This window comes from Pezoporus occidentalis, unplaced genomic scaffold (genome assembly GCF_034315485.1).
Source record: "Pezoporus occidentalis ecotype Australia unplaced genomic scaffold, CSIRO_AGI_Poc_V1 ctg37, whole genome shotgun sequence".
Lineage (NCBI taxonomy): Eukaryota > Metazoa > Chordata > Aves > Psittaciformes > Psittacidae > Pezoporus > Pezoporus occidentalis.
Window position 1 is genome coordinate 1,439,943 of NW_026915691.1, and position 25,594 is coordinate 1,465,536.

The 25,594-nt window shown below is 50.0% G+C and overlaps 1 protein-coding gene across 2 annotated transcripts in view; it reads left to right on the forward strand.

The window, feature by feature from the left end:
* The window catches only part of RBM19 (RNA binding motif protein 19), a 67,824-nt gene that overhangs the window by 14,545 nt on the left and 27,685 nt on the right, over positions 1–25,594 (forward strand). For both annotated transcript variants that reach the window (XM_062631144.1, XM_062631143.1), the window contains exons 19-21: positions 241–320; positions 1,382–1,437; positions 2,874–2,990. In XM_062631144.1, the coding sequence (XP_062487128.1) occupies positions 241–320; positions 1,382–1,437; positions 2,874–2,990 (253 nt within the window). The remainder of the gene's footprint in view (positions 1–240; positions 321–1,381; positions 1,438–2,873; positions 2,991–25,594) is intronic.

Sequence of the window (25,594 nt, forward strand, 5' to 3'; positions counted from 1 at the left end):
TTCCAAGTGAAGGTCTCACTTCAGTCACGAGGAGCAAGTCTCAGGACAAGTCAGTAAGGAAGGGATGCTCATAAGGAGCATGGGAGTTAGGGCATGGGCAGGCTGGCCTTTTGCATAGGGTGTTAGTTTCTATCCCCCTCCAGTTTTGGCCATCAGTGCTTGCTCCTGATTTGCTTTGAATCTTCTGCTTAATATCACAGTTTCCTGCTAGCTTCATGAGTCCCTTTTCTCTTCTGGCAGGCACGTTGCTTTCAATGGGCTTTGGATTTGTGGAGTACAAGAAGCCAGAGAGTGCCCAGAAAGCCCTGCGCCGGCTCCAGGTAAGCTTAAGCTTTGTCAAGTCTGGATTTCTTTCCAGAGATGGTAGGCAAAGGCTTGGATGAACTGGGAAGTTCAAAATGCAGCTGAGGATGTCTGTGCTAGGGGTTACATGGTGCAGATGGGGAAGTCTCTAACGTGGGCTTGTGAGGGAAGGGAGTATGTAAAGGACAATTTAGGGTCTTCTAGCCTCCTGCCTTCTCCATCACACCCATCACAGGGCTTGGCTGCACTCTGAGGAGTAAATCATTGTCTCTGGTGCTAGAGAAACATCCACGGGTTTGGTCCACGCTACCTGGGTGGTGCAGGTGGGACAGCTGGAGTGATGCCTTTCTAGGTCGATGTGAAGGAATTTCTCTGTGTAAACTATGTGTGTTCATTGGGCACAACCCGTGAGGTCCACCTTCAGCAGGTGGTCATTTTGCATTCCACAGCCTAAGTAGTCTTGGGGTAAATGTGTGTTCTCCATCCTTTTGAACAGCAGAATCCTGGAGAAGAGAGAAAGCAAGGAAAATGGGTGCTTTGTGGATGGGGTGGGCAGCAGGGCTCTGTCAGGGGATGATTAGGCAAGAGGCTACTTGTTCTAGTGCAGGAAGCAAGAGACAGAGGACTTCCTTGCTGTATTGGCTGCTGCTGGCCATCAAGACATCCTTGGCTCTTTCCACAACAAATAATAAGACAGTCCTTGCCTTGAAGAGTTTAGAATCCAGAGGCAGAGGAAACCACAGCCCAGAGCATTGAAGTGACTCAGCTTTGTCAGTTTGGTAGCAGAGCTGATGTTGATGGACAGCTCGATCAGGGATGTTGGCTGCTGCTTCAGTCTCCAACCTGTCCAGTCTTCGAGCTGTTTCCAGCCTCCTATCAAAGCCTTGCCTCACATGAGTGGTGTTCAGCAGGGAGCTATTTGGCAGGGAGAAAGGGAGGGATACATAGGGAGGAGCAGGATGTGAAATACTGTGCTGGAAGCTTGGAAGCTGTTGTGGCTTTGATTTTAATTTATTTATTTGAGTTTATTTTCTTGAATTCATCTATTCATGTTTCTGTTCTTTGTTTTAACTTCTAGGGCTGCTCAGTAGATGGCCATAAGCTGGAAGTGAAAATCTCAGAGAGAGCTGTCAGGTAAAGCTCATGTCTCACCTCTGTAACATGGTTACACTTCAGCTGCAGTAATGCTTGACAGGCTCTTGCCTTCTTACCTAGCATCTCTGCATCACAAGGGATGGGAGCAGCAGTGCTCTGGCTGTTGAACACATCAGCCGTTGTGATTTACTCACTCACTTTAGTCAGTCTTGCTTGAAAAGCAAGAAGAAATGATGAATAGCTGGTACAAAGGTGTTCACTCACTAAATAACGTATTTCCAGTTAAAGCCATGAGGCGGCATGCAGGGACCCCAAAAACGAGCCCAAAGTGAGAACCAGGCACTGGAGTTTTCTTCCACGCTGAAGGAAAAGAGCCCTCTTAAGCCTCTGCTTTGACAGTTCAGTCAGCATTGCAAAATGAAGTGATAGCCTGAGTTGCAGTGGGTTTAAAGAGCTCTTGAAGACAAATATTCTCCGGGTAATGAGATCTTTTACCCTAGTTCATCAGGGAGAACAGAAGCTTAAGAACAATGTTCCGCTGCTGACTGATCAAATCAAGACAAATAAGGCTGGTTTCCTGCTTGAAAAGAGATCTGGATTCAACTTCTTGTGTTGGGGCAGTTGGGTGCAAAGGAGATGGTTACTTGTGGATGGATTTACTTGGAGATTGAGTCCTGCTTCCAACAGGGGAAGGGTTCCACACTGGAAGGGTTTCCTTTCCTAGCTTGTGTTCAGGATGGCATTTGCAAAGTGCAAAGTTGGTATCTAATCCAGATGTTTGAAGGTGAATGTAGGCACCTAAGAGCTGTCCTGTAGACACTTTGGGAACTGCACTAGAGGAGGGATCTCTTAAATGTCAAAATGTGTCCCTGGGGAGCAGAAGCAGTCTGACAGCTCCCTGTCTGCACTTCCTATTCAAGCCTGTAATAAACTGTTTTCATCCAATTTGATTTCTTCAGTCCCTTCAGTGGGTACCCAGCCTGCAGTATGGAATGCTTTGCTTAATGAACTGAGCTGCTGTGTTTTGTCGTAGGTAAATTCGTGTCCATATGCAATACGATTCTGGAGTTAAAAACTAGTAATTGTTGAATGTTTCATTCGCTGTTTTCTAAGGCAGAAAGAAAAAGAAACAAACTGAGCTTACACTGAGCTATTTAAAAAACGTATATCAGATAGTGCATCCTCCTGAGAATGGAAGGGACAAGATTTGATGTCAGAGTGGGTGGCAGATGGGAGTCCAGGCTAACCTCAACAGCGCTGTCTAATCTCAACCAAGGTCGCAATCAGCTTTGGTTTTCAGATGTAGGATTTAACTCGGTTCATTCCTTCTCGGTGTGCTGTGTGGCATTTCTGTTGCCACCAGCAAGATGCCAGTGAGGATGTTGATGTGTGCTAGCTCATGTTCTGCGTTCCTGCTGTTGGAGGAGCCAGCGTGCAATGCTGGTCCTCACTTGCTCTTTCTGGTGCCTTCCCAGGCCTGCTGTGAAATCCTCCCGAAGGAAGCAAACTGTCAAGAAGCAGAAGACTTCCAAGATCTTGGTCCGAAACATCCCATTCCAGGCCACCATCAGGGAAATCAGGGAACTCTTCAGGTAGGAAAGTGCTTTCTGTTGGGTCTGTGGAGTGCTCCGGGCTGGAGCTGGTGTGGTTTTCATGCAGGATCTTGCTGCTGGATTGTAGAGGTTATGAGGTTTTGTTTGCTTTGTGGAAGTAAAGGAGCCTTTTACTGAATGTAAATGCCAAGGCCTGGCAGGTTATACCATATAGAAACTCTGCTGATGAGACAGAGCTCACATAAGCCAGTGTTTGGGCTGGAGCCACTCACTTTCCTTTCCATGAGGGTTTCACTGCCTGTGCCTCACACAGCTGTGGGGTGTTGCCCTGTGGTTGCCAGCCCTGTGTCTGTAAGGGGGTGGGACTGTGCTGCCTTTAATACCCTCACCAGCAAGAAATACCTTGTCAGCTGTGAGAGCTGCCTGGGATAATGCTGAGTATTGAATAGGGATTTTGGGATCCCAGCCTGCATCCTTCTGTGTGCTGGCTGATGGCTGTTCTCTTTGCATCCTCAGCCTTGTGTGCAGTGATTCATTAAGGCTTGTAATGTGTCCTGGAAAAGAAGTGCAACTGTGTAATATACGGCATCTTTTCTGCTCTCAGGATGAGAGTCTTCTGCTCATTGACCCAGGCCATGCTCCCTGCTCCGCTGTTGCCTTGTGAGAGGGATTTGGGGGAATTGGTGTCCAGCTCCACCTGTCAGTTTTCCCATCTGGAAAACAAGGATGATAGCTCACTGGGTTAGGCTTTCTGTGTGGGTCTGTCTAAGCAGGAGGCAGGGGCTTTGGTTTGGTCAGGACTTTGGTTTGATCAGGGCTGTGGCATTTCTTTCCAAAGGGGGTGCATTGTGGAATTACCTATGCCTTTGAAACCTCCTCAGGCCATGCAGTGGAAACCACTTTGTGAGGACCTGCAGGGCAGTGATTTGTTCATTGTTAGGGGAGCTGTGCAATTCCCTGCATATAGTCAGTTCTGCCTACTTTATTAACCTGTGATGTTCTCCTGGCTTGACCACAGGTAAGGACAGTGGTTCCTGTGTGGCTGGTAGGCCGTTTCCAAGGTATAATGCATCAAGGGATGCTGTGTGTTGTGATGCTGGTTTGGGGTAGGTTGGGGGATTTAACTGAATGCTGACTTTGACTTGGCTCTTGGACCTGTGTTGCTGGAAGGGTGATAGTAGGCACAATGTAAAGATCCCTGTAGAAGATGTGTTTGTGCACACAGAAGATACTGCTTGTGCTGTGCAACCCTGTGAGGCCCTACTGAAACAGGGTGAAACCTCTGGACTTCCAAATCACTGTGCTGAGTTTCTTAGCAGCGGGGCACTGCTAATTCAAAACCCAACAGTGTGTGGCTACAGACATGACCCTCATGAAGCTGGAGCAAGCAAACCCAGGGGGATCTATTTGCCTTCTAGGGCCCTGGGTTAGGTTCAAGGAGCTGAGAGGCTTGTGTATAGCATGAGGACAGACAAGCCCAGCAGACTGGGGGGGGTTGGTATGTTGTTTTCTCTCCTGGCTTGTCTAGCACCTCAGTGCAGTGGAGAGGAGGGGGAGAGGAGCAGTCTGATGACTGTTGCAAGGAACATGCAGCTTCAAGCCACGGGTGCTGTTGACAGCGCTCCCGGCGTGACGTGTGAGCATCCCTTTCGTTCACCTGGTGTATTCAGAGATGGGAGGTTTTATCCTCAAGACAAAAGCCATCAGCTTGGTAGGGACACACACACACAGAGTCCTCCCTCTCCACCCCTGCCATCCCTCTTTCCCTTCGGAGCAGCTAAAACCAGGCATGACGGAGCGCTACGAAACACTTCATCCTCCTGGATTGCTTTTTTGGGGTGGTTTGAAATCAGATGCCCTTGCATTTAGGAACCTGTCTTGTTTCTATTTGGTTATGGAGTTGGAATTGTGAACAAGTTCACAATTGGCAGCAGGGCTGCAGGGGGCACTCTTAGCCTGCCCAGGAAAGGCTGGCTGGGGCCACAGCATTAGGGACAGCAAGGGACAGCCAGCCTGAGGGCCACCAGGCCACACTGCTGGGCATCACCATGCAGGGTAGCAGCCCCAGCCCATGGAGGTGAGAGGCTTTGCAGGGTGAGCATCTCTCCTGTATTGTTTGACACGCTCAAAACCCACATTCCAGCCCTGCACCTGATGTTGTCTCCACGCCTGCTTCCTTCTGTGCTTGCTTTTGCTTTTCTCAGTTGCCTGGGCAAGAGAAAGATTAATGCATAAATATATGTACACACAGTGTCTCTCTGTGTATAAATTAACCAGACAAATACATCTGTTATGCAAATATATGTTTACATCTGTTTGTGTATATGTATATATCATAGAATGGTTTGGGTTTTAAAGGACCTTAAGATCATCTAGTTTTAACTCCCCTTATATATATCGATATATATTTATCTATAGATAGATATAGATATATATAGATATATTTCCCAAGACAATTAATTTCCATGGTTTGAGCTTTGTCAAGGAGTTGTGTCTTCCTTTGGACCCACTATAAGTGTTAATGACACTGGGACAGCAAAACAAGGGAGTTGGGTCTTAGGAACAGTGGATTTTAAAGGTTGTTCAGCCTTCAAAATCAGCACTGGCAGTACAGGAAATCCTGCCCTGGCTTTATGCTTTTTCATATCATTGTTATTATGTTATTTAATATCACTGTGTGTGGATCCATCCCTCAGTACTCAGACTTGCCCTGCACCATGGTTCATGCTCTTAGCACAGGTGAAGGTAGACCATGGCTGCCTTGTGTGGGTCCTTTTTTGCTCTTCACCTTCCCCAGTCACTTTGGGTAATCCATGCAAACCACGGGAAAGGCTCTGCACCATCCGCAGCATCATGAGCACCAGGAGGTTTGGGGAGCTGCATTCCCCAGCAGTGAGGTGGATTCCTGGGAGGAAGGAGGCCAGGCGATCCCTTGGGAAAGATCTATGGGTAGGTGTAAAACTCAAAGTCATTTCCCCCCAGGTCATAGTTAGCAGGAGGTTCAAAGCAAATGTGTTTCTTCACATTTCTCTTCCCTGTGAGGGTGCTGAGGCGCTGGCACAGGGTGCCCAGAGGAGCTGTGGCTGCCCCATCCCTGGCAGTGTTCAAGGCCAGGTTGGACACAGGGGCTTAGAGCAAGCTGCTCCAGTGGAAGGTGTCCCTGCCTGGGCCAGGGGACTGGAACTGGGTGAGCTTTAGGGTCCCTTCAACCCCAACCGTTCCATGATCCTTTTTAATTCTGGAATTGGGCCATATCTAGTTTAATTCTTGGGCTGGACAAATGTGGTGCTTCCCTGTCTCTGTATGGGAGTCATGGATGCTCCGTGTAACAGCTGAAGTCTTCTGCCTGCAAACCAAACATCTTGTTGCAGGGCTCCATGAGCCTTAAGTGCTGCCCACCTTCCACAGCAGACCCAATGGCTTTGCTGGGGTGTGTGGTGCTGGTTCTGAGCGTGTCCTGGCCTCTTCTGCTGGAGGTTTTGGCCTCTCTGGCACCATCAAGGCATTTTTAATTTCATCCTTTTGAGCCCCTGCAAGTGTTATTTTCTTTAGAGGGAGAAATGCTTTTCAATCACAGGGGCTGCCTATGATAGCCAGGTGTGAAGATTTAGCTTTTGTGGGTGTGTTCTCTTTTTCTTCACCCCCCCCAATTTTTGTTCTTTATTCCATTCTCCTCTTTTTTACTACCTGGAAATATTACAAAAGATAAATGGTCCTTAGTTCTTTCCCAGAGAGCCATAGGAAGGGGAGGAGAGACAAAGGGACTGATATCCCATGACGGCTGCTAATTCTTGCTCCCAAATTGGGGGGCTTTTATGGCAGGACTTTCTCTCAAAAGGAACTCCAGATGTGGCAAGCTGAATTGGAGCTTTCTGAAAGGCCACATTTTCACAGATTGGAGCTCTGGCAATTGCTGAAAATGAGGCTCCTTTAAAATCTATCCCATTAGATCCATGCAGGAAGTTCCAATTAACTGTTTGTTTCAGAGCATCCTCTTCCATCCTCCTTCCCCCTGTCTACACCATGAATATTACAAATAAGGTTGTTTTCCAGTTGGCATAGAATGTTTGCAGGAGATGTAGGTTTTCTTGTCCCCAAAGGGGGAGCGATTAGGTGTAGAAAGAGACTTCATAAAAGGTCCTTTCCAACCCTAACTATTCTATGATCCTTACCCAATCAAATCCAACCTAAGGGATAGATACTGGTGAGAGTCTGCCTGGAGTTTGACATGACTGATGCTTGTACCACCTAAGGGTGCGGTTATTAGAGTTGCATCTCAAGTAGCATGTTTTAGGGCTGACGTTGTTGCCTCTTTGCTTTGCAAGATGTATTTAAAAACTCTTTCTTGGGGCTGTATCTATAAATTATCCTAATATTGCAATAACCAGCACTTCCAGCCCTCCCCTGCTGACTTACTGCAGCAGACACTAACCCATCTGTGTGCTGACCTCAGAGCAGCTTCCAGCGTCTGAAGGGGCCTACAAGGGTGCTGGAGAGGGACTCTTCATCAGGGACTGTAGTGATAGGACAAGGGGTGATGGGTTCAGACTGAAACAGGAGAAGTTCAGGTTAGACCTAAGGAAAATGTTCTTTACTGTGAGGGTGGTGAGACGCTGCCACAGGGTGCCCAAAGAAGGGGTAAATGCTCCATCCCTGGCAGTGTTCAAGGCCAGGTAGGACAAAGCCTTGGGTGCCATGGTTTAGTGTGAGGTGTCCCTGCCCATGGCAGGGGGTTGGAACTGGGTGATCTTAAGGTCCTTTCCAATCCACACCATTCTATGAGTCTATGAAAGTTCAGAGCGACATCAGGAGCCAGCACCATGAGTGTGGAAGATGGTTTACTGGCCATCCCTTGCCTCTCACCTAGAAGAACTGCAACCAAACTGTTAAATCACACAAATTAGTATCACTTGAGAGACTGGACTTAAGTTTGACTACAGAAGCTTGCAGTAAAAGCACCAGAAAGCTATGCCAGAGCACAGAACTGGTTATTGGGTGCATTTGTCTCCGTTTTCTGACTTTCCTATAAAGAAAGTAATGCTGCTTCTTGCAAAGACCTTCAGGGCTGGGTGTCTCTTTTAATTTTAACTCCTTTGCTGACTGTTTTCTTCCTCTTGACAAAGACATGGCATTTATTACAGCTGGCAAAACAAGTGCCCGGCACTGATTAGGAGAAAACAGATCTATTCCCTCTGATAGAGGGTAAAAGTGAAGACAGGCTGTGGGACAAGACTTTGGAGTCATGTCTCTTCTGGAAGAAGAAAAGTCTCTGAAGAGACAGACAGTGGATAAACTGGCAGAGCTCTATTTCTTTTAAAGGCAGTCTTTATGAAGTTAATTTTATAAGATGATGCCTTTCACTTCTTCTGACCTATTATAATAAAGTGGAGTTATCAGAATGGGCTTTTCATTTCCCATTATAAAGGACACGGTGGTATAATGAATCCATCTGCCAGGCTTGCTTGCTGTTCACACCTTTCTCCCAGTAATGGAGTCTACATGACTGAAGACAATTTCTCCTTCCCAGAGTAGTGTTGCCCTGTTGAAGCTGTGGAAATCTTTGCTACTGAAAGGCAAGAGATGGGGGGGGGGGAACTCAGTCCCTTCATAAACATGTGAGTTAAGCAAGTGCTGGGCAGTATTAATTAGAATATCCAGTGCAAACAGCCCTAGGATGCCCAGTGCTGTAAGCATTGATCTCTGAGCAGTCTGATGTCATCCAAGTGATGCTTTTGCTTCTAAACCCCTAGATGTTGTGCTAGAAGTGTTTCAGAATCCATTGCTGCTTCCCCTTTAGCTCCTGAAAGTTTTCCTCTCCATACTGTCCCCCTGCAGTGAGATGGCCTGGGAATGCTGCAGGCATCCCAGTGAGCATCTCCTCCTGGTGTAAGGGTCTGCTGGGGCTGCACAACTGCGGCTGGAGGAGATGGAGTTGCTGGGGAGAAGCCCCAGGAGCTGTTGAGCCCAGCTGGAGATGGTGGGACAGGCTTAGTGATTCCCTATTGCCCTGTCCTGCTGCCATCCTACTGCATCGGCAGCGCTGTCCTGGGTCAGACGGCTCCTCCTGGTTGAATCGCTTGCTTAGCTCCTTGCTGGGAGTGATGTCCCCCAGTGTGTTCTGCACCCTGCTGTGAAAAGCCAAAGCACACCTCTTTCTCTTCTGTTCAACAACTGGAAGCTCCCCCAGCACCCAGCACAAGGGCATGTGCATTGCAAACTCGATTCATAGGATCACAGGACTATATTGATTCATAGGACTATAAAACTTCCTATTTATTATGCTCCCAGCCCTTTACAACCAGACCAAAATTTAACTGACAGCCATAAAATATTGAGAATATTGTTTGAGGGGCAGGGTTGTAGATGTGCAGGTATTGGGCACACTGGTCTGTAGTACTGATGGGAAGATGTGGAGCAGATCATCAACCCTTCCTCATGGGAGAAACCACTGTTGGCTTCATCTGGGTTAGCTCCATGAACAGATTAAACTGCATTTTTGAGTCAGTTTATCATGATGGTCCCACTGTGAGTCTGCAGCTAGATCCAGTCTGAAGGACTCAGACCAAGGAGGTGGCTGTTTAAGTGACAAGCAGAGCCCACCAGCTAAATGTCTCTTGTCCTAACTCTGTGTAGTTACTGGTTTAAAGCTAATAGGTTCAGCTCCTTTATCAGTGAATACAGAGATGCTCCCCAGAGCAATGTATCACTGCTTGTCTCCAGGAAGCTGCTTCTCCTGAGGGAAAAGCCTTTTGGTCTTTCACAGTGTGGTACCTGTGGTCCAGCAAACTGAGTTGTTGGTTGATGTGGAGTCAGATGAACCAAATCCTCTAGTGGAGCATCTGCAGCTGAGAAGAGAAAGGCTGATCCAGTCTTGATACCTTGATGGGGTCTTTGCTGTTACCCAGGCAGGTATTGATCACTCATCCCAAAGTAATCTGCTTGCAAGCCTGTGCTTGAAGAGCCCAAAAATGAGTGTTGTACAAGCAGAAGGATCCCAGGGAAGCAGCTAGCATCAGTGGGTGCTCTGCACCCAGCACTGGGTCAGTGTTAGATCCCAGCTTTCTGGCTTCCCTGTGAATTGAGATGTTGGTGCCAACACATGGAAGGACTGTGGAGTGTGTACCTTGCTGAGGCACGCTTTCAGGTGGAAACCTGTCAAAAACAGTTGTAGGAGCAAGAGCTGGAACACGTCTCATTACATGTTTGAGCATGGAAAGCACTAACGATGCCTGTGAGTTTAGTCTGGTGTTGAGTGGGGTCCCACATAGTGTGTTCTCCAGGAAACAGATGGGTGGTTTCAAACAGTGATCAGTCTTTCTTTGAGATCTCTAAAGCCATTCCCAGCTCCTGCTCCAGGCTACTGAGAGCCCTGAGCTCACAGGCACTTAATGGTGATGCTGGTTTGCATTGGAGCACGTAGGTGCATGTATGGGCTCTGGTGTCTTGAGCTTATGGATGGATTCCTATGCCGACAGCACTTTTGCCCTGTTTTGGTTTATCCCTAGGGATAACAATGTCTGCTTCCCATTTTAAAGCTGACTTCATGGTGCAAACCAATGCCCAGAGCCCCACAGGGCTGCATGCACTGGTAGCAGCATCAGTGAGCTGGTTCAAGGCCACATCCTCAGCAGATGTAGATGCGAGCAGGTTCCGCCGATGCCAGCAGGTGATGTGGAGCTTTGGGTTGTTGCTGGATTTCAGCATTCCTAATTGGAATGCCAGGGCTGTGCTTTGGGCTGCTGAGTGTCTGAGGAGGAGCGTGTCTGGCATGGGAGGCTCCAGGGTGCTGCTCTGGAGTGAAGCTTTAACCTGGTGCAGCTCTGCCCCTCTCACCCGCCTGGCCACCTGATTTAAAGGTGGAGATTCCTTACTGTCACGGTTCCCCTTCCCTCCAGCACCCCTGGCAGTGTGGCATAGAATCACAGGAGGTTGGAAAGCACCCTAAGATCATCCAGTTCCAACCCTCCTGCCATGGGCAGAGACACCACACGTTAGCCCATGTCACCCAAGGTGTCCTTCCTGCAGCCTTCCAGCAGACTCAGGGCTGGTCTTTGCAGCAAGTCCTGTGTGTTGTGTTGGGCTGCTGTGGTCTCCCCATCACATAACCTGGCTCTCCTCCTGCCCTTCTTCTCTGTTATCACCCCATTTCTGTCTTTTGCTGAGGGCTGTTGGGAGATTTAAGTCTCTCCCCTTAGGCTGGATCCCTGGACCACCAACCCCATGCCTTTGGACTGTGTGTGACCTTGTTCTCCTGCACTCCAGCTGCCTCCTCGCAGCCTAGCTTGGTGCAAGGGATTTACTAATCCTTGTGTGCTCCCGTGCCCAGATTGCAGGTGCTCAGGAGCAATGACAAGGAGGAATGGCTTTAACCTGTCAGAGGGGAGACTGAGGTGAGCTCTTAGGCAGAAGCTCTTCCCTGTGAGGGTGCTGAGGAGCTGGCACAGGGTGCCCAGAGAAGCTGTGGCTGCCCCATCCCTGGCAGTGTTCAAGGCCAGGTTGGACACAGGGGCTTGGAGCAAGCTGCTCTAGTGGAAGGTGTCCCTGCCCGTGGCAGGGGTTGGGACTGGATGAGCTTTAAGGTCCCTTCAACCCAAACCAGGCTGGGATGCTGTGTAGTGTGGGTGCTTTTGTGAGCAGCAGGTATGCGCACCAGCCTCAGAGCTGAGAGCTGCAGGTGACAATACAGGGATCTGCTGGTTTATTTCTCTTACAATCTCAGAAAGCATGAATTAAACTGTTGGGTCTTTTAGTCCTTTTCCTTCTGTACTGGAAACCCAAACACAGCGATTCTGGGTTGATATTCAGAGACCCAAAATGTAAGTGGCCACTTTAATTTGCCTGTCCAAAATGAGCCACGGGCTGGGGGAGAGTGAAATAGGTTTTCTGTGCTGGTTTTCCAGTTTGAATCATAAAGGTGTTTAACATAGATAAGGGAGTGTTTAACTCTGTGTTATCTTGACAGAATTGCTTTAAAAGGTGGATCTTCCCAAGAGCAGGAAGATTTTTCAGTTCCATCTCTTTCCCTGGCTTGAATATTCATTTAAATACTTGATTTTGTTGTATTTCCCCCTCTTTTCTGCACTCCCCATACTCCATACCCACAGGTCCCCTTTTCTGCTCACCCAGAACCTCTGCTGAGGAGTTTTTGGCTGCCTGCTTTTGCTTAGTCCACTCGTCCAGTGCACAGGAAAGGAGTTTCTAGGCTGAAACTCCTGCTGAAGCATCTCTCACCAGGGCACCAACCCCGACCTCCTGATGGAACTTCATTAGTTTTACACATAGATGCTGATGCTCCTCAGCATAGAGGGGCTTGGAGAGATGGAAGGAGATGGTGAAGGGGCTGCTCTTGAAATGTTTGGTTCAGCTGTGACTCAGCTTTTGCCTTGGGGTTTTTGCCCCTTCTTGTGCTGATATGTGTGCATGCATGTGGGTCTTTGCTCCTCCATAGAAAGCGAAACCCAAAGCCTATAGGAGTTGGTGATAACCCTTGCAGTTAGTAGCTATTACAAGGTCTCCTTTTATCTGAATAGCTAAGAGAAGAATGTGTGCATCTATAGCAGCCTTCCAGCATGTGAAGGGGGCTACAAGGATGCTGGAGAGGGGCTCTTCATTAGGGACTGTAGTGATAGGACAAGGGGTAATGGGTTAAAACTTAAACAGGGGGAGTTTAGATTGGATATAAGGAAGTTCTTTACTGTAAGGGTGCTGAGGCACTGGAATGGGTTGCCCAGGGAGGTTGTGAATGCTCCATCCCTGGCAGTGTTCAAGGCCAGGTTGAATGGAGCCTTGGGTGCCGTGGTTTAGTGTGAGGTGTCCCTGCCCATGGCAAGGAGGTTGGAACTGGATGATCTTAAGGCCCTTTCCAGCCCAAACCATTCCATGATTCTCAGTATAAGGAAGGGAAAAGGTGGAGGTTTTCTGCCTTATGTTGTAGCCACTTTTTGCTGATTTTCAGAGTTGTCCCTTGGTCACCGAGACTCCTTTGGGGGCTGGCAGAATTCACTAGGTTGAAATGACACTGGGTGAACTTTTGAGCTTGTGTCTTTAAGTCAAGGAGGCACCAAGACTGTTCTTTCCTTCTCTCTGTTGCATTCCTTAACTTTAGCTCTTGCAGTGACATTGTTCTCTTTCGCTACCATATACATGTGGGTATTTCTCAGCCTCACTTGATGAGAAGGTCCTGAGCAAGCCTCTAATGAATCACAGTTTTCTCCTCGGGATGACATTGTGTCCTTTATTTGCATCTCTGTTTGCATTCTTATTTTGTTTTAACCTCAAGCCTTTCTACGTCTTCGCATCCAATGGATTTTAAGCCTTGGGATATGGATGCAATTAAGGACCTTTCATTGCACAGTCTCTTACCTCCCCCGGGGGCAGACCTCCTGCCAAAGGCATTTGAACCGTGCTGGCTTCTGCAGCTGGTGATACCATGAGCATTTCTGTCTGTGCTTCTGCCCATGTGTTGCTTTTCCTGACGAAAACAAGCTAAGGAAAGGATCAGGCTGACCATCTGTCTGTTCACCTCCCTTTCCTTATCCCCAGTAGTATCCTGACCACTTCCAGGCCTCTGGCAAAGGAGATCTTCAGTTGAGAGCTTGGTGCAGCTAAGTATATGAAGAAGCTCCTAAGGCTTGCCTTATGAAGGTGGTGTTATGGGATTGACCATTAAGAGACATCCAGGAGTTCACAGAAGCCACCCTTGAAGATGGGATGTGTTTTCTGACCAAGCTCTCGTTAGATGACATTGGATACCAGGGAAGCTGACCCTGGGAAAACCACCTCCTTTGTTCTGCTTCTTACAGACCTGCTTGGTAACAGAGGGGCTGCCCATCTGTGTGCGCCAAGCTGGCCCCTTGTGGGTCATCCTTGCCCAAGGATGTTTGCAGGACAGGAGGCTTGGTCCTACTTTACCCTCCCATTAGTCTTTAGGGAGGCATCTCCTTGTTGAGCTTCATGTGACAAAGCAGCAGTGATGACTTTTCCAAGCTTGGCACCTTGGGTGTGATGGCAGTGGATTTGTGCCCTGCCAATTGAGTTGTCCCATGGGCTGCATCACCCCTCTTTGGTTCTCTTTCACACTCCTCCCACCTTTTGATCCCTACTAGAAGCCAAAGGGTTAAAAGAGCTCCGGGGGGGGGGGGGGGGGAGGAGGTGGAGATGAGGTATTTCAGATGCTCATTACTCACTGCCAGCTTCCCCCCACATCATATTAATTTCACGCTGTCACGCAGGACTGCGCTGTCTCTCTCGTCAGCATCCGAGAGGGTGACGGGGATGGGGGGGGGGGGGGGGGAAGCAGGTTCCCCCCTCTCTTCACCACGGCTGTGATTTGGAAAGCTCATTGGTAGCCTCATTCCTTGCTGTGGTCCCAAGCCGGGGCTGCTCACCTTGCAGGGGGGACCTGGGGAATGGGGGGCCCTTCGCCACGCGCTGCCTCCCGATGATCATTTTCCACCCCGCTGCTTCTGCAAAACCCCCATGAAATGAGGTCTGCAGCAGCAGGGAGGGAGGGAAGGAGGGGGGGGGGGAGCTGCCAACCTGCCCTGCCCTACCTGTGGGCAGCGAGGATGCTGCTTAAAGTTGGGCTTTAACCAGTTGCCTCCCTTTCCAGTTTCAATGCAAGGAGCGCTGCCTGCGATGATCTCTGCCTTTGCCTCCTCTCTCATTTCTCCCCCTTTTCAGCTGTTTGCTCGCTGCAGCTGCCAGAGCTGTCACCTCTGCAGGGACTTCTTGCCATCACACGAGGTAGGGCTGGGGCTCTGACAGCTCCCACACAGGCTCAGCGCTCCCGAGCCCACCCCGGCTGCAGCTCGCTCCTGCTGTGAGGCTCACCAGCAGCACGGATTCTGCTCTGGCCCCAGCAGGTTTTATTATCCTTATCCCTGGAAGGTGTCTCAGCTTTTTGTTCCACGTGTGCTCCTGTGTTTTGGTGGGGGTTGGGGCTGAAGGGATCCTCTCCTCCCCTTTTCTCTCATCGTGTGCCCTACGGCCACGCTTCTTGCAGTGCTTGGTAAAATGCAGCAGCAGCAGCTCGGGTCTCCCTGTGTTTGCAGAGCTGAGGAGGGAGCACATTAAGAGGCACAGCTCTCCCCTCTGACAGCAGGGAGCTGGTGGCCCATGCTGTTTGAAACTGGAAAGCTTTGCAGTCAGCCTTGGGAGGGGAGTGCCAAGGGACCTGTGGCTCTCATGCTCACAGAGCTCTGGACCCAAATCCTTTGCCGTCAGCAGCACCAGCCTCTGGTACCCCAGGAGCTTTCTAATGCTGATGAGCCATTAGAGAATCTGTGAATCCAGGCATTAATCCATCTCTTTAATCAACTTTGCTCATGCTTCTGTGGCTCTGATTCCTTTTTGAGGTCCCCTCTGCCTCAGAAAGGCCATCCTCTGATGTGGGAACTCGCATAGACACATCTCTTGGGAACATCAGCATCTCCCTGGTGCTGTTCGCCCACCTTTGCCCTGACCTTACAAGCAGGAAGTGCTGGCAGGAAAGGTCTTTGAACCTCCTTTTGCAGGGCTAGCATGCTGGCTGTCATCAGGCACGCTGTATGGGACCAGTCCAGCTTCTCACCATCAGTTTTTACTCTTCCCATATGGAGATCTTCCAGTTGAAGCAGAGATGTTGCTTCTGGGGGGTATGTGGCAGGTTGTGGCTGTTCAGAGGCAGACAGGGGATGGTGAGGCATGGTTTCCTGAGCCCTGTTCCTTGACATTGGTGCATGACTCAGAGGAAAGTTTGTACCTTGGCAAATGCCTCTATTCAAGCAAAGCATCTCTTCTTGAGGAGTCACTCCCTGCTCCCATCTCATTTAATCCCTCAATATGAGCATGGCAGCTTGTGTACCAGCCTGGAGAGCTGGACCTAGTTGCTTTGCCTCTAAAAATGAGGATGTGTTGAAAGCCTCTGGCCTTGCAGCAAGGAGACATGAGGTCCTTGCTCTTCCTCCTGCTCCCTGGATATCCCTGATGGGCAGCCAGTTACCCAAAAGGGGCAGACTCTGTCCCTTTTGGCCCTCTGTTGGTGTTAGCAGGTTGTTTTTCAGGTAGGTCATTGCCTTTCTTCTTTCCTGCTGGCATCCATGCATGCATTCCAGCTTGTTCAGGTCAACTGGTGCAGGCACTGCTGGCAGCTGCAGCAGAACATGGTTTCTCTTCCTCTCCTGTAGCCCCCTGTTTCTCCCTCATATTCACCCCATGCTGTGAACACCCAGAACATTGTGAGGAGCCTTCCTAAAGGTCTGAGGGGAACAGCAGAAGGGGGTGGTGATGAGGAGAGCTTGCACCCCATTGCACAGATGCCCTGCTCAGTGTTGGGTGCTGCTTTAGAACTGTTCTGCCCTCTTTTGAACTCTCTATTGCCCTATTCTAACACTGGAGAGCAGGGTTGTGGAATGCTCTGGCTGTGGGGTGGTGTTGGGGGAGCTAATTTAGATTATTGGAGAGGCTTTAAGTTGGGAAGGCTGGGGCAGGGGATGGGGAGCACTGAAGCAGACACTTGGCCTAATCTAGGTCCATTTATTGAGTTAGGAAGGATGCATCAGCAGGGTTCATGGCTGCACACTGATGCAGCGAGGTGCTGGGCAGGGACAGTGCAGGGATGCATGTCCCCACCTCTGGGACATCACCCTCCATGGAGGAGGTGCTGTGTGCCTGGTGGTGGCTCATTCCGTGTCCGTGGGGAGGATCTGTCTTGGCTGCAGTGATGGGAAGCTTGCACTGTGGAGAGCAACAAGCTTCCTGCTATGAGGAATTTGCTCAATCCCATGATGGCTCAGGTAATAATTGCACCATGCATTTGCTCCCTGTCCCTTTGCAGTGACATGTGAAGATGTGTCCTGCTGCATAAAATAGCCTGTGAGCTTCAGCAAGTGGTAGTGGTGTGGATTGGAAAAGGGTGTCCCAAGAACGGTACACCAGGAGCAAGAAGAGATGTTACCCCCCATCATAGCTTGGGTAACACACACAGCTCCAGTTTTGGGGATGGGCGAATTGGAGCATTATTGGAGTAAATTAATGGCTTTAAGATGAAAGAAGGGAGGTCGGGATGAGCTCTTAGGCAGAAGCTCTTCCCTGTGAGGGTGCTGAGGCGCTGGCACAGGGTGCCCAGAGAAGCTGTGGCTGCCCCATCCCTGGCAGTGTTCAAGGCCAGGTTGGACACAGGGGCTTGGAGCAAGCTGCTCTAGTGGAAGCTGGGGACTAGAACTGGATGAGCTTTAAGGCTCCTTTGAACCCAACCCAGGCTGGGAGTCTATGACAAATAAGTACATCTAGGAATACTGCTCTGCTCTCCTTGCTCTCCGAGTACAATGGGGCAGTCTGACGTGTCACTGTCGGTTGTATCTCTGGAGAAGACTGTGCTGGATGACGTGGTGGCTCCCAGCGAGCTGATGCGCTCCTGTTCTTGCTGCTCTCTCTTATTGTGCTCCCTGGCAGACTTCATCTGTGGTTGGCCTGGGCTCTTTGGAGCCAAACCTGCGGTCGGGAGATCTCGCCATCCTCATTGCATTTGAGTCACCAGAGCAGAAGCACTTCATACAAGCTCCTCCATGCTTTTGCATGCATTTGATCTTCCCTACGTGTTTCTCTGTTCTCCTGGTGAAAATAATTAAGCTGGTTATTTCTCTAAGTCATCCTGCAGCTTTACAGGGACAAGACTTAAATAAGGCTTCTCTTTAAAGCAGAGCTGTGTTAAAATAGCTGGCTGCCTATAAATATCTCATTGCTTCTATATTTACTCTCAGTGCAGGAGGCGCTACAGTTGAATCTGAGATTCAATAGTCTGATGCGGCCAGTATCTTAACTGCAAGGCTGCTTTCTCCAAAGGATGTCCTAGGATGCCTTTGAGGGCCTGTGAGGTACGGCTAAATCTCCCTTCCATGTTTACTGCTTTGCTAGTTGTACAGATTTCCTCTTGTCTTTGAAACGAGCCGACTCATAGGGATCCTGGAGGAGCAGAGATTGGTACCGGGCCCTCTTGTGAGCACTATTTTTAGCATAACTTCTTTTTGACCAGAGCTGCGCTCTGATCAGGGTTTTCAAAAGAGCCCAGAGGAGATAAATCCCTAAATCTCAGCTCTGTTGGAGCTCTGGGTTCCTTTGAAATCCTGACCTGCTGGTGATTACTGCAGTGACTTGGTGGCTTCTAAGCCCTGGTCCTGCAAGGTGCTGCGCACAGGGAGAATTGTGGCTTATGAGCACGAGCTCTGTGAAAGGCTTTGGGAGCATTGGAAGCTCTCATTGAAGTCTGTGCAAGGATTGAGATTTCGTGAGGTTTGGGATATAAGGGTCATGACTGTCATGACTTTGTACATCTGGCTGAGAGCCACCATAGGAGGGTGGTGTGGTCCTCGGGGGTGGGTGTGATGGGGAAGAGCTGGACCTTTCTCCTCTATGTTTGAATGTCTTTTGTCCCCCAGAAAATGGTCAGTAATTACAGCAGCATCAAGAAGAAAAGCCATTGGTTAGGTGAAATCACACTGCTCCATCAGCAAGGAGCAGGAAACAAGGGCAGGACAGGCATGACTCTGCTTGTGCAATGCCCTGTGGGCTGGCACAGTAGGAAGGGACCTACGGAAGGGCTGAGACCTTGCTTTGCAGTCGGAGAAGGAGAAAGTTGGCTTTGTGACTGGCACTGATTTTCAGATTCAAGGGGGTTGGAACTAGATGATGTTAAGGTCCTTTCCAGCCCAAACCATGCTATGATCTTGGGAATTCTGTGGTCTCTGGTGATGTGCACCACTTTCCAGCTCCATTAAAAATGCAAGATGGGAAAACAATAGATGAAAAAGCTTTGTGGATGTAGAAGCTTCCTTGTGTAGAAAGTGGTTAAGGAACTGGGAAATCTTTCTGTGAAGGCCTTTTTTTTTGCTTCTCTAGTCAAAATGTAGCTCAAACTCAAAAGCTTCTTAATATACAGAATTTTCTGGAGACTGTTTTGTTCTTACCCCTTTTCCCTCTTTGAAGTACACAAAGATGACACTTAGGGACATGGTTTAGTGATGGACTTGCCAGTGTTAGGTTTACAGTTGGCCTCCGTGATCTTAAAGGTATTTTCCAACGTCAGTGATTAGATCAGGGGATGACCCAAGTCCATCCTACTTGACTGAAAGGCACCTGGAGGCTGCTGGGTGCTTTTTGGTGTATTGGCATCTCATCATCCCCCCCTTTTCATTTTGCCCCATTCAGTTTGGTGTGGAGCCAGCTCTGTCAGGCTAAATTCCTGTGATGCTCACACTGTTCCTGTCTGCCTCTGCCAGTGGGAAGCTGTTGAACAATAGTCATCATTTGGGAGGAGGAGCAAAGAGAGGCTGTAAGACAATGTGATGCTGGTTCCACTGCACAGCAAATCAGTGCCGACCGGGGAAGAGAAAAGCCCCTTTTAACATCACTTGTTAAAACCAAATCTCAGTAAGGAACTGCATCTCTCCCACAACATTAAAACCTTGTGGAGCAGCACTAAATGCAGCAAAATAAAGCAGGCAAACCTGGCTGCAGCACCGGTTTAGAAGGGACTGAAGTGGAGGGATATTAAGATGTGAAGACCTGCCGCTGTGCTGGTGATGGAGGATTTAAAACCTAATAATGACTGTTGTGGGTTTTCCCCTCCTTTCTGCTTGGTTCTCAGAATCGCTTTCGTTCTGTTTAGCATGCAGCCTAATTGTGTAATTAGACCATAGACTGGAGTAGAATGTAGTCTGTGTAATACCAGTTATAAAGAAGAGGCCTAATTATGTATATCTGCTCAGGTAAATAATACATCAGGGCCATGGAGTGGCCTAATTACTGTTCTGAAAACCTGCCTAATGACTAATTTACTTGGAATTCCAGGAAGCTTTTGATAAGGTCCCTCAGAAGCAACTCTTAAGGAAAAGAAATGGAGAAAGGGGTAAAACGCTTTGCTATGTTTTTAAAGCAGCCGTTTCAGTGATGGGAAGCAGCCCCTGGCTTCTGGATCACGAGGAGAGAGAAGGTCTTGTGGCTGCCTGTAGGTCTAGGGCCAGAGCTGTCGGGTTGCTGATCCTGCTTCACCATGAGCTCCAAGAGAGGCTGTTGTTGGCTGAGGTATCCACAAGGAATAGGGCTTAATGTTGGCAGGAGCCTTGTAGGTGAATTCACAGCTTCTTAGGAGAAGCACGTGGATGTCCAGAGTCACTGGCACTGTTTGTGCATATATGAAGCATTAAATAACTTAGGAAGGTCTGTGCCAAAACCTTATAAATCCAGAAAGAGCTGAGCTTTGTTTAGGTGTCTGCAGGCAGAAGACAGAGGGAGCAGGGACAATCCAAAAAGCTGGACCAGCTTCCCCAGGGTTCGGTTCTAGGTGGATCTCATGGGCTTCCTCCATGTGCAAGGGGGAATGGGGTTAAACTTAAACAGGGAAGTTCAGGTTGGGTATAAGGAAGAAGCTTTTTACTGTAAGGGTGCTGAGGCACCAGAACAGGTTGCCCAGGGAGGTTGTGAATGCTCCATCCCTGGCAGTGTTCAAAGGCAGGTTGGACAGAGCCTTGGGCAGCATGGTCTATCTAGTGTGAGGTGTCCCTGGTCATGGCAGGGAGCCTGGAACTGGATGATCTTAAGGTCCTTTCCAACCCAAACCATTCTATGTGTTGGAGCTGGGATCGGCACTGTTATTCTGGGGAGCTTGTGGGGTATCATGGAGATACCACAGTGAGATTTAAACCTACAGCATGGATACAGGAGTCTGGTGGTCCCTGGTGAGAGCTGGGCACTGAGCTGACACGGAGGGGTAGGAGATGTTAAGACTTGCCGGGAGGAGAGTCCCAGTGAAGCCTTTAGCTGGCACAAGGGTACCCTGAACCAGGGGATGAAGGAGGAGAGCTTGATGAGGGCTGCCTGGTGCCAAGGCTGGGCAGGGATGCAGGAAGGGGCTGGGGCAGATGTGCCAGGCCAGTGTGGCCACTGGGGAGGGGAACCTGGAAAGGTGACTTAGGGACAGGGACGTGGGAGCTTTGCAGGCTCCCCTCTGCTCCCAAACCACCTTGCCCTGTGCACTGTGTCTACCAGGATGATTTTCTTTTCTTGGCATGTATCTGTGGCAAAGCATGACTTTGTTCTTCCACGGGCACAGTGCCTCTTCCCCACATTGACAGCTTTAAGGGAAAGAGCTAAAACATGCACTTTGTAAGGTCCTCCACCATGTGAATCGCAATGGTCCCCCTCGCCCTGGACTCTCCTCCTTCAAGCACTGCTCTGTCCTGCTGCCTTGATGTAGAATTGTAGAGTCAGCTAAGTTGGAAAAGAACCTTAAGCTCATCAAATCCACTCTTTACCCCAGCACTGCCGAAGCCACCCCTAACCCATGGCACTGAGGCCTCGTCTCCACGCTGTGTGAACACTTGCAGGGACGGTGACTGCAGCCCTGCCCTGGGCAGCCTGTTCCAATGCCCGAGCACCCTCTGGGGCAGGAATTGTTCCTCAGCTCCATCTAAACCTGCCCTGGGGCAGCTTGAGGCCGTTTCCTCTTGTCCCATCCCTTGTTCCTTGGGAGCAGAGCCCAGCCCCTCCTGGCTCCATCCTCCTGTCAGGCAGCTGTAGGGAGTGATCAGGTCCCCCCTGAGCCTTCTCTTCTCCACACTGAACCCCCCAGGTCCCTCAGCCGTTCCCCATCACACTTGGGCTCCAGGCCCTGCACCAGCTCCATTGCCCTTCTCTGACCCCGATCCAGCCCCTCAATGTCTCTCTGGTAGTAAGAACTGATGCATCTCTTGGTGCAGGCAGGTTTGGCCACCACTGCTCCCTGCCTTCACAACCACCTTGCTATGCTTTTGGGTCTTTTCTGGGTGCAAACACCATTGTGTGTTTCCAACTAGAGAGGCTGATGTGCAGGGAGCAGCGGGAGGGAATTAGCACCGAAGGATCCTCTGCCAAGCAGCCAGGATGGAGATAAAGCAGGAGGATCTTTGTGCCTAGCCAGGGAATGCTAATTGCCTTCCCTTCCTTGCAAACTTTGCAGATGATGCTCTTGAAGTCCTCAGGAAGATAAGCAGTTGCTGTGGCAGGTGTGCCGAAAGCGCCGTCTGGATGCAATTAGATGTGTTTGTGAGAGAGCATTCCAGAGACAGGGAATGGGGCCGTTCCTGCCGGGCACATCCTAGGGGGCTTGTCCCACTCCTGTGCTGGGCTGCTTGTGGAAAGCTTTGGTTGCTTCCAGCCTCATTTAGGGGATACAGAGTGGGAATCAGGCTGGCAGAAATAAAGCCTGAGGATAGGGAGAGGTGTTCCTTGTGCTGCAGGGACAGAAAGGTGGAAAAGTGCTCTCGGTGACACATCAGAGACCCTCCGCATGAAATGAGCACCCAGGCTGGACACCACGCATCCCATCACCACAGCCAACGTGCTGCCTGTGCGCCTTTCTCTGGCCCCACTTCTCCCATCAAAGAGAATTCCCTGGGTGATTTCTCTGGGCTTTCCAGGCTTCCTTCCCAGTCTTTTTATGACTTCCAGCTTTTCTGCTGCTTTTGCTGTGGGGTTTTTCCTTTCTCTCTCGTACCAAGGATGCTCACGTTCACATTGCACGGGTTAAATCACGAGTCCCTCTTCTACCTTCACGGATGGATCAAAGCATTGTACGTCTGTGTGAGGCTGGTAGGCAGCAGTGGGCAGTGAGCTGGGGTAATGGGAGAGGTGTGGAATCCTGAGGTCACCTTTATGGGGAAGCAGAGCAGAAGAGGAGCCTGGGGTCCCTGCTTCATTCCCCAGCTCTTTAGCAGCAGCTCAAGGGCTGCAGCATCTCTTAGTGCTGGCTCCTCCCGCATCAGGATCTGATGGTCATGCCTGGTCCTGGAGAACCTCCTGGTTTGAAAATGCTGTTCCCAGTTTTCATGGGCCCTTTGTGTAGAACTGTGTTAAATGGCACTTTTCATTCCAGAAGCCTTTGTTTCAGAGAGATCCCTGTCCCCTGGGGTGACCTGGAAGTTCTGTTGGGAGTCTCTCCACTTCACTGTCCTGCCATCACCCAGCAGCGCAGGAGAAGGACAAGTGGGAATCACCTGTGTCCAGCTGAATACACAGGAGGCTTTTGGACACAGCTAAGGACACAGGCTTGAACAGCTCTGAAATGTGACTGTGGTGAGGCTCCCCAAGCAGACAGGGCTGCACTTCCTTTAGGTGTGGAGGAGGTTCCCCACCGCATCCACAAGCGCAGCAGGACTGGCAGCTCCTGCCTGGAAATGCTCGGTGCCAAAAGCAATGATTCCACGATGGAATTGCTCAGCTTCCCTCGGTAAGGGTGGCCAAGAGGGGAGCCTGGCTTTGGATGGGAAGCTCTGAGCAGGGTGGCCAGGTCTGTCCCCCAAAACTGGCCTCAGGAAGGGGTCCATTGGGAGGACTGGGAGAATACAGCAGCACTTCTCCCAGCAGCACAAGGCTGGCACTGAGGAATCGCATCAAGTGAAACCCAGTTTTGCTGCGGCAGCAGATCAAGAGGCCTCCAAACAAAGACGATGCTCCTGGGCAGAGAGGAGGGGAAGCTGGAAAAACTGATGATCCATGTAGGAAGGAGCAAGGTGCAGACGTGGCTGTCCCCGCCCTGGGTACCGCTGCCTTTTCAGGGGGGTTTGAAGGGGATTTGATTATCCAGCAGCAGGTAGGGAGCCACTGCAGGAATGAGGGGTCAGCTTTGAGGTGGGGACCTGCTGCCCAGCATCGCTTCATCCGTGCAGCTGTGGGCTGGGGGCCCACCAGGACACCTTGTGTGTTGTAAAGTCCTCCCAGCCATCATCTTCTGCCCCACTCCACCAGAGGTGGAGGCAGCAGCAGTTTGCGCTTTGGTGAGGGTGTCCGGAGCCTTCGCTTTGCCCTCCTATGTGTTCAGAGGTTACCAGGATGTTCCTGATGATGATGATAGCAGTAATAGGGGAGATAGGTGGCAGATTAATTCCTCCAACTCTAACAGGATTTAAGCTAACAAGAGAGGAGGGCTTTCTTTTTTCCTCCCCCTCCCTCTTTCCTTTCCCTTCCTCTTTTCAGGTATTTCCTGTGCTGGGGATAACACCACCAAGGGGTGTTAAATTGGCTCTGAATGTCCACCCCTGGCTGTCCACATTCTTGTAACGATTTCATTAGCTTGAATTATCCACGTTATTTTCTTGTAATGGGATTAGCTGTACTGGAGTCAGTGAAGTCCTGGAGCGGGAGGCGGGAGGGCCCTTCCGCTGCCTATTTCATTAACTCTCTCATGCAGGGGGTGGAACTGGCCATGGCTCAGCCCAGGGGCAAAACTATTTGCCAGGGTCCTTCCTAAAGGAAGAAGAAAGAAAAAGGACCATTATTTCCCTCCCCATTCCCTTATAATCAGCAAATCAGTGCAGAAGCAGAGGCTGGTAGGGATGCAATTTGCTGGGGGGAAGGAAGGTCCTTTCTGGGGGCAAAGACAGGGTGGAAATCATACAGCTGAGATGACCATTGCAAAGTGATGGGGTGAATTCTGCTGGGTTGATGAGTGGCTGCAGCCTGCTGCTGGGGAAGAAAGAGGTGGTGAAGCAAGGGAAGGGAAGGACTTGTGTCTCTTGGCTTGTGCTCCCTGTCCAAAGCCATGTCTGAGGAGCGGTTACGCTGCCTGGCTCATTCACTTGAGCTCTGGCCTAGGGCTGCCAGCGGTCATCAGGGAGGATGGAGTCAGCAGCACATGGTGTGCGAGGCATCCCTGCCCATGGCAGAGGGTTGGAACTGGATGATCTTAAGGTCCTTTCCAACACAAACCATTCTATGAGAAGGCAGCGGGAGCAGAGAAGGAGGTGGTGGCAGTAGGTGGCAACCCATAGGAAGGTTGGCAACCTTGCTAGAGGTTTTCACGAGCACCTTTTCACTCATATCTAATCTAAATCTCCCCTTTTTCATCTTGAAGCCATTCCCTCTTCTCATTGCTCCCGAGCACTTCCAGTCTGGGCATAGGAGCACACAAGGGTAGGTAAATCCCTTGCATTAAGCCAGGCTGTGAGGAGGCACCTGGGGTGCAGGAGAACATGGTGGCACACAATCCAAAAGTGAATGGCATGGGGTGGTCCCATGGTATCTATTCTAAATCTATCCTCTTCCATCTTGAAGCCATTCCCCTTTGTCACTGTTTATTGGTTAGTTATGTTAATTTTGCTAATTGCCATAACCACTATTAATAGAGGCAGTTTTGGTGGGGGACAAAACCCCCCAGCAACCTGCCATGAGTACACTGCTTCATCACCTCCTGCCTTCCTTCCCCATATAGTAACAAGGATCAGTGTCCTCTGAAATCCCAAGTGGGACCAGGGCTTGGGGGGGTTTGGGATGGATTTGAAGGACCTTTCCAGGGGCTTGGAGCAAGCTGCTGAAGTGGAAGGTGGCAGGGGTTGGAGCTGGGTGAGCTTTAAAGTCCCTTCCAACCCAACCCAGGCTGGGATTCTCTGATCATTGTGAGCAGCTCCATGGGGAGGTTGTACAGGGCATTTGGCTTTGCCAAACTTGTTACAGATGACATCTCAGCCTGGTGCGGTGCCACCAAGAGCTGCAGGGGCCCAGGCTGAGCGTGTGGGTCTGGTGGGTGCAGGACTCACCAGAAAGGAGCTTAGAGTCTTCCACAAACAAGTCACAGTCTCAAGAAGGAAAGGGCTTTGCTCCTGCAACCGCCAGGTCCTTCAGTGCTTGTGCTG